This window comes from Equus asinus, chromosome 3 (genome assembly GCF_041296235.1).
Source record: "Equus asinus isolate D_3611 breed Donkey chromosome 3, EquAss-T2T_v2, whole genome shotgun sequence".
Lineage (NCBI taxonomy): Eukaryota > Metazoa > Chordata > Mammalia > Perissodactyla > Equidae > Equus > Equus asinus.
In genome coordinates, this window is record NC_091792.1 from 41,549,906 (window position 1) to 41,564,682 (window position 14,777).

The following is a 14,777-nucleotide window of genomic DNA, read 5'->3' on the forward strand; positions in this document are numbered from 1 at the left end:
CTATTTTCAATGGGCCATTCCATAGTGAAACCAAGGCAATTTGAAGAAGGCATTTGAGTAAAATTTTGCTTAGAATTCAACAAAAAAACATTGAGAATAACAGCAGAGAACCAAAACTGAAGGACATTTTACAAAATAATTGACTAGTATGCCAGAATATACTTTTCTAAATAGTTGAGGTCATGAAAAACAAGGAAAGACTAAAAAATTGTTACCAAAGCTGACTAAGGAGAGGTAACAACTAAATGTAATGTGGTATCCTTGATGGCATCCTGAAACAGAAAAAGGACATTCGTGCAAAACTGGTGGAATCTGAATAAAGTATTAGGAAACACTTTATAAAGAAATTAGGAAATAGTCACTACTAGAGTTGGCTTCTTAGTTTTAACAAATGAACCACGGTAATGTAAGATGCTAACGTTAGAGGAAACCAGGTGATAGGTATAAAAAAAATCTCTGTTGTATTTTTATAACTTTTCTGTAAATAGAGAAATTATTCCCAAACAAAAAGATTATTAAAAAATAAAAGCAAAAAATATTAAAGTTTTAAAAGTATATTTCTAAACTTCACTGATGTTGGATTCAAATCCCAGGCAGCAATACCAATCTTAACAACAAAAAACAATTCAATTTTGTTTTTGCTTTGTATTTTTCTCTGGAGCAATTCCATACGTAATCTCATTTGACCCTTACCACAGCTTTTTGAAGTAAGGAGAGCAAATTAGGAGGGAAAACATTTCCAATCCAAGGTCTCAAATGTTAGGCCATATTTTTTTCAAGTCACACTTTAACTGTTTTTCCCTGAGGATTTGAAAGAGGTGTCTTTCATCACAGAGTGGAATCTGGCCTACTCTGTTTATTTAAGGAGAGTCAACATTCAGATTTGTTTGTGGAGGCTTCCCATCTATCTCAGGTCACTCTGTGCTTTTTAAGTTACCAGTAGAAGAAAATCGATGTGAAGACCTGGGAAATGGGAGCGAATACTGGATTTTGGATTTGGGAAACACATTTTTGCCCCAGTTGTAGACCCGATTAAATGTAATGATCCTGAATTTAACTGTTTGTACCTTCAAATATTTCCCAAGGAAACTGAGATGAGCAAGAGTCTGAAATTGTGCCAGCCAGCCTTCACCAAAGGCTTTCAAACCTGATACAGAGGGGTTCTCTCTAAGCCAGTGGTCTAATCTACCATCAGTGCTCCTAACAGGTCATGGCTACAGGGCCGTTTGGGCCAAAGCTCATGCTTATGAGGCCAATATCTATTTGTTTATCTTTAGTTTGTTCGTTTTCCTTCTTAAAGGAAAAAGTATTAATGGTCTTCTGGTATTAGGTCATTATTGGAGGGTGATTATGATTATGTATGCTTTTATGCCTCTGCTAATTCTCTGATAATTCCTCTATCCCAAAATAATTTGTGAAATCTCTCTCTCTCAAGAATCAATATCACCAAGATTACATTCTCCAACCATAAAGCAATAAATTTAGATAGTAATTAAAAATAGTTTTAAAAACCACAAGCTTTAGAACCAAATTATATTCACTTTAGAGCCCTTGGGTTCAAAGGAAATCAAGGGAAATTATACAATACTCAGATTGTGGACAGATGGTAAAGACACAGTGCTGAATGAAAAAAGTGATAAGTACAATGAAGACCTTAGCTGTGCTTCTTGGAGTATTTGTGATAAAGGACCAGTTTTATTAAATTTCTAAACAATCACAGACCTATTAGATTGTAAAATGAAGTAAAAACAATTACTAGAAAAATGAAATTTTAAAAAGTGAAGATATACAAAACATAGGCTTGAATTTTTATCATTAGATTCCAAAGACACAAAATTACCTTTTATGTAATTTAAATATAATCAGAGCAAACAAAACATAGGAAAAATGTTTCTACATGCTAATTCTCAATTATTTTTCTTGTCTTAACACAGGCCAGTAACAAAGAATTTGGGGGTCAGTATTCTGAGTAACATTGATTTATATGACAATGCCATTTATAAACTTTAAAAATATACAGAATAAAAGAACAATCCATGAATTATAAGAATACAACAAATAAAGAAACACACATCAAACCTATTGGCATGATTATTTATTAAGGGGACAAAGTTTGAGTAAATGAGAATCAACCAATCCAAAGAGTGACCCAGGGGGCAGCCTGTAGCGTAGTGGCTAAGTTCACATGCTCTGCTTCTGCAGCTGGGGGTTTGGAGGTTTGGATCCTGGGTGTAGACCTACACAACGCTCATCAAGCCATGCTGTAGTGGCATCCCACATACAAAACAGAGGAAGATTGGCACGGATATTAGCTCAGCGACAACCTTCCTCAAGCAAAAAGTGGAAGATTGGCAGTGGATGTTAGCTCAGGGCCAATCTTCCTCACCAAAAAAAAAAAAAGTGACCCAGCACAGATGCATAAGAATGGTGTCCAAGGAGCAGGAGGATGACTAACAACTTCTGCCTCTGGGGGACACATGCACACACACACAAACACCTCCCAAAATGGTATATGAGACAGTCTTTCTCACACTCTTAGTTTCCATCACCAACTTATTATTTTCTATCTACTTTAAGTCATTTTATTGTCATTAACCCTTTTTTCCTACTCTTTTTGAGCTGCATCAAACTGATAAGAAATCATCAGGTGTATATATTTTCGCCAGGATTAAGTGTGTACTTTTTTTTCACCCTGATCATTCAGAAAAACCAAAGATATCTCCTATTAATACCTTGGCTAGTTTATACTGGTTAGAATCAGGGCCAAGGAATTTTAGATCTTGTAAAGATCTCCAATATGTTGTCTGTACTTATGGTTCTTCATTTCCCACTCACTTTCAACCCACCCACAAATCTGGAACATAATCTTTAAAGTATAACTATTAAACATAAGGTGAATTGAAAAAAAGCTTTAGCACTGCAGAGGTATATTTTAAAATCTTAACATTTGTCCAATAAGTGATTACTCCGGTCTGCTAATTCAAGAACTCTGCTCTGTAGTTGCATGAGCTGAAGTCATGGGATCAGTGCATCTGTATCCACACCTTCCTTTTTGGAAGCTCCCCTGTGTAGGCTTTTCAAAGTGTGTGACCGTGCACATCTGGTTTGCAATTAGCCTCCCTATTTTGCAGTGACCTGCGTTTTTCTGTGCCCAGGAAAGTAAAGGGAAGGGTTGAGTAACAGTTATCTGTGATTTGAGCTGTGAAGAAAAATAATCTGTCTCTATGAGGCCCCAAACTCTTTGTTTCACTTAAAAGTAGATTTTTTAAAGTTGACTTATTAAGATTATCCTTTCGGTTTCTATTTTATTTGTGGAGACATGATCCAATTGAGACTGGAAATATATCTCATGCTTTATTTCTTAAACTGTAGCCCTTCAGTGTTCATCACTGAATATTAAAAACTAAACAAGTAAAATTTTGAAGTTCATCTGTTTTTTTCTACTTCATTGGGTTTTTAAATTAACTAAAAAATTAATATGGACTCATTGCAGCAAGTCAAACAGAAAAGATGTATACAGAGAGTTAGAAGCGCTTCCCTACCAAGCAAGGCTGGATTACTCAACATGCAGACCAAATATGTTCTTGGGATCCACAAAAACAGGGGGCTCCAAAATGTTTTTTGAAAGAACGTTCTAGTTGATATTTCAGAAGAAGCATTGGAAAAGTGATCATGGGAAAAATCAGAAACTTTTGGACTTTATATTTGCTTTGCGTTCAGTATTTTAATTAAATTTTAACATTTCAGATTGGTTGGGGGAGAACAAATATGTACAAATAATGCATATATGGCAAAATTATATTTTGTCCAAAATGTAGATGCATATATAATTTCTATGTAATTATCATTGTAGAATTGTTTTTCATCTTAAAATTTCACTGATTTTATAAGTATTTCCATGTTCAAAGAGAGAGATTATGCTTATTATGTAATCATTGTACTAATACCTTGCTTGTCCATTCTTCCACTGTTAAGTATTTTCTAAATTTCCCACTGTCAGTAAATTATGGCTACATTTGTATTTTTGTTCATTGGCATTTTCTTTTTCAAAATGAATTTCTTGGGATAAATCACTGGAGTGAGATAAGTGCATCAAAACTTACAAATATTTATATAACTTTTCATATCTATGACCAAAGGCTCACCCAAAGGATTTTATAGATTCACAAAGTTGTAGACTGTATGCATTCTGATTTTAAACCAGTTTGGAGCATGATAAAGGTGGGTGCAGACAAGGCTGGAGGCAAGACGGAGGACAAGAAGGAGGAGAGTGCCATTATCCTGGCAGAAGATGTTGTATGTCCCAACTAGAATGTTAGCAGTGGGTATAGAGAAGGAAAGGAATATAATTCATATTTAGGAGGTGGATTTGACAGGCTTGATGATATGGGGAAGGAAGAATAAGGAAGATTGGGAGGACAAGTCACTGGCTTTTTGAAATTTGAGAACTGTATGGAATAGAATAGTTCTGGGAGAGAGGAGGATAGTACTATGTGCAATATCCACAATATCCAGCATAATAGCTAGACAACAAAGGCATTCAATAAATGTGAGTTGAATGAGTGTTCCAAGAATATATGAATGAATGAGTGCTGCAAAAAATGAATCAACATTCCTGTTCCCAAAGCCTCACAAGCATTTGGTTGTATACCTACAAGTTGATTTACCGTTTTAACTCCTTGACAGTATATTCAAAAATCAGGACTCATGAGAATAAGGAGGTGAGAGAATTAGGAAGGACATTTTGGAAAGGAAGAGAATCGAAAGCCAAAGCTCAGGACTTCAGAACAACCAGATCCTCCCCCCATAAGACTAGTCAATTATTTACATGGTCAACCTTCCGCCAATTTATATAGACTTAGCTATTCCTTAGAGAAAGTGGCCTATCCCTATCTCTGGATGCTAAAAACTCAATATTCTTGGATTCAGAATGAAGCAATGGCTTCATTCCCTTCGCTTCATTCTTCACCAGTGAGGGACTGAGCAGATTTTTCATAAAGCTCTCTCCTCTGAGTTGCGGTCCTCTCCCAGTGCCCACATCTGGCCATAAGAGTTTGGAGCTGAAAGGTTTTTGTGGGAGAATCTCTAAACAGTCTTCTATCTCCGGCTGTACTTTGGGCACCATGAACCTTAGTTATGTGATTGTGACTTGTGTTTATGTTCTTACATCAAATTTTGTCACTTTGGGTTACCGTATTTTCCTATATTTGTCTTATATGCCCTGGAGGGCAAAAGCCACGATTTCTATTTCCTTCATAGCTCCCCAAGGATCAGATATAATAGTTAGCATCAAGTGAGGACTCAGAAGCTACTGACGATGACCGAAGTGTAATTACTAAATTGAAGAAAAGTGGTGTTTTTTAATGGTCAATAAAGGTACCAGGTATCTAGTCTTAGGAAACAAAATGTTTATTGAAATGGCATGTAGATAAATTATTACCAGCATAAAACTGTTAGTGGAGTTTTCGATAAGGGTTCTTTTTACTCTTAAAATGAAGTGAGGCTTTGCAAGTCCATTGTCCCATAGGAAAATATTATATTTCTCTGCTCAGATAAAGTCCTTTTAAAAAGGTCTACCATCTGAAGTTGTCTTCTAAACGTCTCCAGCCTATGACCAAACAGAAAATATATTAAAAAGATAAAATTCTCCCCATTTAAAAAGAAGCATTAAATATGTATGATTTAGAGGGAATAAATATGGAAAAAAATAGGCATTTGAAACACTAGAATTTACTCCTATTTTATTAGTATATACTGAAATATTTAAGAAATAACTTTAAAAATCACCAAGATAAAATGACATGTTAAAATAAAAGATATGGCAATAACTTTATTTTATATCTAGGAGATAAGCTAAAATGTTATCTCATCAAATAAACAAATTTTAAATAACTCTGAGCTTAGTAATTTGCGTCAACAGTCCAAAGTGAGTTTTAATTTCCATTTAAGGCTAAATATCCTTAATAAAAGACTTAAAATTAATAAGTATAGTAAGAGAAACTGAGAAGAAACTTTCAGAAAAGTTTCTGAAACTTTGTGGGTTAATAGAAATGAACATTTAATTCTCAGTGTAAAATCACTCATCATATTCTGTGTCATATTCATGTTCTATTTTGCCACGGTGTTCTGGTCCAACCTGTTTGGCTGCCCCAAGGTGGAACTGCTGTCCTTCTCCAATGGCAATTCTGTTGAATGGGATTATCTTCATGGTGGTTTTCTTCATGGAATACCACCGGCTTTTCCAAGTGGCCCAAATTATGCCATTATCATAACCATTAAGTGTAGATGATTTTGAGTAAGTGCCACCTAAAACAAGTTGGAGATGTACGTATTATTGCTCTTGAATTTCCTTACCTCAAAAAATCTGTAAAGAAGTCTGTTATGAAGTCCACTGTCACATCAAATCAATAGTGTTATCTACTAACTGAAAATATCCTTAAAGATTCCCAAAATCTTGATTTACAATTGAAATAAGTTTATTATTAAACAATTCCTTACATCTGTGTTGTGCTTCCTGGTCATATTCATACTCTAAATGTACCCACTACTAACAGGGCTAGAATCCCCAATTTCCCCAACTGGTCTCTCTGCCTGAGCTTAGCCATCGTGGACTCAGCTGTTATGGACCATCTTCCTGCAAGCAGGTTAGAAAGGCGGGAGTCATAATTCCTGATCAGATGGTCTCAGGTCATCTGAAACACAATTTTATTGGAAAGTATGAGGGACTTTAGAAAACAGTTCTGGAATGTTATGTTACATCTCCATTATAAAGTGGAGACTAGGTTGATTTGCTTTCTTTTTGTCCCAGGGCACCGGATCTCATGTAATTTTGTAAGGGATTGTCTGAGCCCAATACTGGAGTGTACCGCAGACTATGAACATGGCTATTCTGGGTCACATGGATCAAGCACCTTCCCTGAGAGTTTCTTATAATTGTATGGTTTGTAGATGCAAGGATAAGTTAGGTTTCTAAAACAGAAATGTGAAAACTAAAAGGTAAATTTAAATATTTTTTAAGAAGAAGACAAGTAACCTATTGGCTAGGTCAGCCCTAAGAAGGAAAGATTGCTCATCTTAATGGATCTTTTAGCATCAGGAGGGCTTCCCCAGATGTAACTGTCAGGTAGTAGCAATAGTTTGTCAGTAAGTAAAACCGGTGTTCAGAACTACTCCAGCCTTAGAGAAAACTCTGACTTGCCCTGCCCCCATTCTAAAATAAGGGCCTACTCTCCTCAGATGGACTCCTCTCCTCTCTGGCTTTCATGGACCCCTGCCCTTACCAATATGTCCCTGCTCTCTACTCTCCTCCCCCAGATACCTGTTCATTGCTCACTGGTTTTATCTGACACATAGGTCATGGGCAGCTGAGCCAGTTGAATGTGTTAACAAGCATAAATACAGTAATTAGTCCATCCAGATCATATGCAGGGTTAGTCTAGAGGAGATACCATAACTCAAAGTGTCAACTCTGATAGTGGTAGTTTCCGGCATAATGACAAGCCACCGGATATTTTGCAGCAGGTGGATTTCTTGTAGAGGGGCCAATTTGAGGTATAAGCTTAGTATTATCCAATTCTGGTTTAAAATACAGAACTATACAATAAATCCCCCAATATCTTTACTAATTATTTCTCATTTCCTTATATCTATTTATTACCTTTTATTAAAATATAGACTAAAGCATACCTTGGTAATAAACTCCATTGAGGTGGCCAGCATGACACTTGTTCATCCACCAACCCGATCCATCCTGTTCAGCACAGTTGCCTTCAAATCTATCGTTGTCATTGTCCCAGGTACTGAACTGCATGCCATTGTGGGATGTGAAAACCTTGTCACTAGGATCATCACCAAAATCAAAGCCATCAAAGGCATCTCCGGCCTCTCCACCCATGAAGTAGGCATATGTCAAGCGGTATTTGTCATTTTCAGGTCCCACCCTGAACGTGGAATAGTCTGCAGTGCTACAATAAAGGGAATACAGATATCATATCTGAGCCCCGCTAGGGATGTCAGAAGTTCACTCTTTCACAGGACAATTGTTTAGAACTTTTAACTTTGCTTCTTAAGTCTGAAATATGCTCACTGCATAGTTTTTTGCAAGTCTGGCAAGAGGCAATGGATGTCTGAACCAGTTCAGAGCTGATCAGCACCACTCAAAATGAGTCTAGAAATCTTCAGGGCATCCGAGTGAAAACTAAAAACTGCAGCCATTTGAATGGCTATAGGATCCTAACAGGAAACATACATGTGTGGATGAATCTGACTGATTTCATATTTTCCACTTTTGTCTAAGTGTTTAGCATTGTGCACAAAGTTATCATAAACCACAGGAATCATCTGGTAGTGAGTGACCATTAGTTAAAGCACCAAACTTGAAGAAGCTACAGCTTCATTAGCCACTTCTACCATCTAAAAGGTGAGATCCTAAAGGGGTTTTTCTTTACCAAAGCATTGTGATAGTGGCAAGAAGGAGGGCTTCCTAGAGCATCGCATAAAAGAAGTGGTCCCTGTGTGGCCCACAAAACATGAGCTATAGGATAAGAGTGAGATTCCTCCCCAGAAAAAATTGTGAGGTTCAGGGAAGAATGGGCCTTGGTGCACAAAAAGAGATTTCCAGAAAATATTTATCTTCTTCCCCGATCTCCAGTAGTTGGAAAATGGGAGATGTTCTCACAGAAGGTCTACTGACTATGGTGTTTTCTGGGTAAAAATTAAAAAAATAAAAATAGTGTTTGGATACAGAATATATTTCATTATTTCATAGACACAACAAGAGGGTTGAATATTTTTCTCAATTCTAATTAGGGACACAATGCTCAAGGCCTCCAGATATCTCTGAGCACAGAAGGGGCTTTAGGGGCCGGCCCAGTGGTGCAGTGGTTAAATGTGCACGTTCTGCTTCGGCGGCCCGGGGTTCGTCGGTTCAGATCCGGGGTGTGTACATGGCACCGCTTGGCACGCCATGCTGTGGTAGGCATCCATATATAAAGTAGAGGAAGATGGGCATGGATGTTAGCTCAGGGCCAGTCGTCTTCCTCAGTGAAAGGAGGAGGATTGGCAACAGTTAGCTCAGGGCTAATCTTCCTCAAAAAAAAAAAAAAAAAAAGAAGGTGCTTTATCTCACCAAAGGAGCTGGCTGATTTGATTTTAAGATAGCTCTAGATTTTGACTGAATGAATGGTCATTAAAGCACAGGGAAATCTGAAGAGGCTGGATTCACTTTTCAACTAGCATATTTGTTAAGAGGACAGGCTGTAGAGTCAAACTACCTGAGTTCAGATCCAACCTTTACCATGTACCAGCACTGTGAACTTAGGAAAGTTCATCTGTAAAGTGGGATTAATAATAGTAACTGCCTCATGAAATAGTTATTTGTAATAAATTATAATTTCATGCTCAATTTCTGGTACATATTCAACTCTTAGTAAATATTGACTATTATGATGGTTGGAAAGTGCACATTCCAGACGGTCTCTATGACAAAAAGAAGTCCTTTCTAAACAGTACCTGGTTTTGCCATTCCAGTCCTCCAGCTGCACTCTTAGTACATATGGGATGGTAGTCTGTGTGCTTATCAAATGAATCTTCTCATTTCCCAGCCAAAATTCTGTGGTGCCAGTAGGAGATAGATATCCAAACCCTTCTTTATATTGAATCCAGTTTTTCTTGAAATCCACACTGCCATCGAGCCTCTAATTACACAATTACATGGGCAAAAGGAGAGAATAGATTATCAGTGCACATGAAGAACACATTATAAACATCTTGTCTAAAATATGGAGGGTATGATTCCATCATTTACTAACTAAGTGAACTTGGGCAAGCTGCCTCAGTTTCCTCATCTGTCAAATAGGAATAATGATGCTTACTTCTCGGGGTTATTGCAGGGATTACACAACAGAATGCAAGAGAAGTACTTAAAGAGTGCCTGGCACATTATAAATTCTAAATTAGTGATAGTTTTAAAAAAACACCTAAAGGATTTCAGAACTCCACCTTGATATTGCTGATTCTAGTACTGATGGTGGAAAGGTCAACCCATTGCTCAATCTTTGTCTACCTACCAGCACATCTATCAGTCACTCCCTCTGAGTGCCCCCTGCAGGAGTAGTTGTAATAGCGGTCCAAGGTAAACAAAAAGTAAAAGGATCCACAGTGGGCGCCAGGCACTGGCAGAGGCAGCAGAGGGCCATTGTCTTGGAGCAGCCCAACTGTATCCTCTGTGGGACTTCATCTTCTTGTGATGGGCAGTCTTAGGTCTTGATCTACCTGATGAAAGAGGTCTTTTCTAGTTCTTCATCACTATGATACTGTGATTACTTGCTATCATGAATCTACAACAGCAGTGCCAGCATAGTAGAGAGTCAAAGCACAGCCTCTGAAACCAGATCACCTGGGTTCAAGTCCTGACTCTGTTACTTAAGAGTTATGTGACCTTGGGCAAGTTACTTAACCTCTCATGCCTAAGTTTTCTCCTCTGTGAATAGAGGTAATAGTTGCAGCAACCTCATAGAGAAGTTGTGAGGATTGAGTTAATGTTCGTTAATGTTCACGAAGTGTTTAGAAAAGAATATGGCATATGGCAGGGGTTTATTAAATGTACATGGGGAGGAAAACATACCTTCTGAAGCACAGTCCACCCATTTCCAGTTGCATCGATTTCACAGTAGACTAAGAACTGCTGCTTAGCTTTCAGAGGTTTGATAAAGTAAAGCCCACTCTCTTTGGCTCCCTTATTGGCAATGTCTTGACAATCTGAAGAAGAAGACATTTTTACTGTGGTTTGAAATCCAGGTAAGACTGTTCCAGTCTTGAAAATGAGCTTTTAACATGTTGCAAACCACTGTGTTCATTTCCCAAGAAGCATTTTCTTACTTCTCTCATCATCATTCCTTTCAGACTATTTTTAGCTACTCAAGAAAAGTCTAAGCAATCGGACACGTTAGATTTAATGAGTAGACACTTTCCAAATTATTCCTATATATTCTAATTTGTAAAATCTCCTTCACTTTATATATTCACTTTAATGGACATAATCCCAATATAAACCTTTCACTTACCTTTCCCAGTGGTATCTTGTAGGTGTACTGTGTCTCTGCAAGGTTCCTGACACTTTGCTTCAAGCTGGGCTACTTTCTGTTTCAGATTAATGATCTTTTGATTATTTGAATTATATATATCCTGCAAAAATCTGCAAGCAGAAGAATAAGATAACAGAATATTCTTTCAGAGGAGTAATTTTGTGTTTTCTTTTAAAAATACTACCTTATTTTCTCAGGAATGGCTTCTTGATAAATTACTCCATTTTGGAAAAATTAAATTATGTTACTAATTTGAGATGAATTAAAATTCTAAGCTTTTTAGAAAAGAAAATAACAAAGCCCTTGTCAATAAACAAAGTCATTGTAAATGGTCATTCTGATTTTTACCTTCTGCATAAAGGGCAGCAGATAACAAGCTATGTGAGTGATGAGCCTGGTTAATAGGAAAACCATCTGATAATTATTCTTAGGATAGAGTTTTCTTAGGCAAGGAAGAGCTCTGATTAGTAATTCACATATGTTGAAGCATTATTCCTTTTCACTTGTGGAACTTCTGAGGATTTATTTATGGATGTCAATCTATAACTTACATGGGAAAACTATCTGGGGCATTATCTTGCATAAAATAAAACAGACACTTTCCCTTTTTCCTTAATGTTCATATTTACATAGCTTTGGAAAAAGGCTAGGGCAAGTAATGACCCCACTTTTGTTGTTTCTCACAGGCTTGCTTCTACATATTCAAAAATGTCAGAAAACTATCTACAATGAATAGACTGTTGTGTCTTCCTTTGAAGTAAAGAAGGATAGACAAACTATTCGACTACTTCTTTTTCTCTACTGCGCCTTAGAAAATTATTGCACCATAGTCTCCTTCAGCTTCAATGATGAGCAATAATTATACAAATTTTAATGCTAATAATAATCACAGCAATAAAAACAATGGCCTTCTGATACCAAAAAAGTGGAGAAACCCCTCCTTGGCCACTTTTCCTCAGCCACTGTTTAGCTCAATTTCTTATGCTGCTTTGAGAACAATTTGCAAAAGAAATTGAGATAGAAACTAAAACTGATATCTGAGACCCCATGTTCAGAAAGTTCATGAGTCCCTAAGAAGTTGTTAACAGAGACATTTTACTCTCAAGTGAAAGGAGGAAAACCCATTTTTGCAGGTTCATTTTGCCACGATCAACACGTAGCTTCATAATGTGTGTTACACTTAGTCTCTTAAAACACATTTTTTTCTGCTCTAACTTCAATATAATTTACTTTTATAGCTAAGATCCTTCTTATGTCTCTGCTTGCAAATTCCTCCTCACTGATTTATTGACAATCTTATAAAATAATCTTATTTTCAACACCCAAATTCTCATCAGTTTGAATTTATATTGTAAGACAAATGGGGGTGCGGGGGTGGGGGAGGGCGGAACATTCTGACCATTGCATTTGAAGACAACTACACATCTTTCTCCCACACGATTACTAAAAAGCTATTATAACCCAATAGAATTCATTGCACTAAAAATTCCTATCTCCACTGTGTTCAAGATGGTCAGGCATAATGCCAATTGGATAAGTGGGAAAAAAAAATAAAAAGATTATTTCCATGGAAGCTTGGAATATTGAATAAACACTAAATCAGTCTTGGAGAGTAAATTAAAACAAAAATGCTTACCGAATAGTTGATTCATGTGTTACAACCAATGCTTCATATTTCACAATTTCTTCCATCATTTTCTTGGACTCTCTAGTAGCAGCATCTATTCTGCCTGTAATATGGGATCAGAGACATAAACTTGCTTAGACAAATACAACAACTAAAACAACAGCAAAAGAAATCCACAAATTATTTTCTCCGTCGGTGGTATTCCGTTTCTCACCTGTCTTTGGTGGTTCATCAGGATTATAGCTGGTTCGGATTGCTTGGATCAGTTGTTCAGCTTCTGAGGTTTGATTTTCAGCTCGATGTAAGATGTCTTCAAAATCCTGTAGATCCTTGTCCACACTGTTTTGGTAATTCGACAGGAAATCTGCAATTCCACAGGTAGTCGGACAATAACTGCCCTGGAAATACAAGAGAGTGATTAGAAATCTTGATGAAAGCTATACTTAAAATCTATCAATAAAAATAGCTAAAATGTAGACTATGTTAAAAAAAAAAAGAGTTTAAAACGCTAAATGATATTTATGAGAGAATTCCTTTCATTCCTCTGCCCCTTTCCAGTTCAAACACAGCGAGAAACATAAAAATTACTTACAAATCTTTCATCTAAGATGCAGCAGTTGTCTCTGGTAGCAACATACTAGAGGAAAAAAAATACAGAAATTTCACTAGTTTATCATATATTTTCTTATTTTTTAGCTTTCTGTTTAAAACAAATATGTCTTGTGAACAGCACACTTACTGCCAGGCATGTTGAAGAGAGCAAAAAAAGAGTGTAGAAGTACAGAATTAAATTCCGGGGGTACAAGGACCAACTCATGATGTCAGGGGTCCTCTGTGCTCCCAGCCCTGAAAGTGTTCACACTGTGGCCTCTCAGGTTCCAATTGTCCCTTTATGTAAGCTCCAGGAATGGCCAAGAGTGCCAGTGGCTGGAGCTGATCACGAGGTATTCTGACCTAGAAGGTGGGGACATCTTTCCCGTCTCTTTTTCTTCATCCTGGCCCCCAACCTGTGCCGGGTCGGGTTCCCAGATTTTGCACACAGGTTTAAGCTCCTCCTTTGTGACCCAGCTCAACCTTTCTCCCCTGAAGCAGATCCATCTGCAAAGGCTAGTGAAGCATTAGCCATTGCGATGAGGAGGGCGGGGAGCCTGGGAAGCTGCGTGATGCAACCTCTTCCAGTACAGGGCCAAGAGAGCAAACACAGAGTGCTGACCTCGACCAGAACAAACTCTGCCAGCTGACCTCGACCAGAACAACCCAGCCCAACTTTAAGATGGAACCTGGTGCCATAACCCAATTTACCGAAAGTTCTTTCTTAGCCCAGGGATGAGATAACAATTATTTGTAACCTGTGACTATGGCCACAGGACACTGCTTTCCACCTGTTCCCAATCTTCCAGTACTTTCAGGAACAAATGACACCGGAAATACATTCCTGTTCGTTTGGGTTGACCATTTTCTTAATTTTCTTCTTCCTTTTTAAAAAATTGAGATATAATTGACATATAACATTAAATTAGTTTCAGGTGTACAACATATTGATTCGATATTTGTATATATTGCAAAATGATCATTACAATGTCTCATTAACATCCATCACTACATAGTTACAAATTTCTTTTTCTTGTGATGAGAACTGTTAACATCTACTTTCTTAGAAACTTTTAAATACACACTACAGTATTATTAACTATAGTCCCCATGCTGTACATTATATCTCCAGGACTTATTTATTTTATAACTGGAAGTTTGTACTTTTGACCCTCCTCACCAATAAGTTGACTATTTCCTAGGCTCTGGGTTCACAGTGAGCTTTCGAGCTCAGTTCTTCTCTTGGTCTTGAAGAACTGGCTGATGAGGCAACGCATGTGGCACAGAGGGGAAACCAGTCAGGAGCTTACTTTGTTTTTCCTGAGGTTCCATCTAGATACCTCAGAGGAAAGCCTGGACAGAGGAGGCAGCAGCTAGAAAATCCACCTCCCATAAGTGACTAGAAGCATAGCTGGAGGAAAAGGGCTAAAATGAGACATTAGGGCAGGGCTGTCCTTTTTTTTTTTTTAAGGAAC

At 37.4% G+C, this 14,777-nt stretch overlaps 1 protein-coding gene across 1 annotated transcript; it reads right to left on the reverse strand.

The window, feature by feature from the left end:
* Positions 1-5,388: 5,388 nt before the first annotated feature.
* On the reverse strand, positions 5,389-13,609 carry FGG (fibrinogen gamma chain). The gene is made up of 10 exons (XM_014843896.2): positions 13,451-13,609; positions 13,304-13,348; positions 12,926-13,109; positions 12,721-12,814; positions 11,064-11,194; positions 10,625-10,758; positions 9,511-9,695; positions 7,687-7,964; positions 6,137-6,306; positions 5,389-5,608 (listed from the first exon to the last, which is right to left on the reverse strand). The coding sequence occupies exons 1-10, from the start codon at positions 13,526-13,528 to the stop codon at positions 5,594-5,596; spliced, it is 1,314 nt and encodes a 437-aa protein (XP_014699382.1). The 5' UTR covers positions 13,529-13,609; the 3' UTR covers positions 5,389-5,593.
* Positions 13,610-14,777: the final 1,168 nt, after the last annotated feature.

Coding starts and splice junctions, on each gene's coding strand:
- FGG (XM_014843896.2), bottom strand. CDS start 13,528: ATGAGTTGGTCCTTGTACCCCCGGAATTTAATTCTGTACTTCTACACT. Junction 13,349..13,450: donor TCTCTTCAACATGCCTGGCA/GTAAGTGTGCTG, acceptor TTTTTCCTCTAG/TATGTTGCTACCAGAGACAA. Junction 7,965..9,510: donor GACTGGAATGGCAAAACCAG/GTACTGTTTAGA, acceptor CCTTTATTGTAG/CACTGCAGACTATTCCACGT.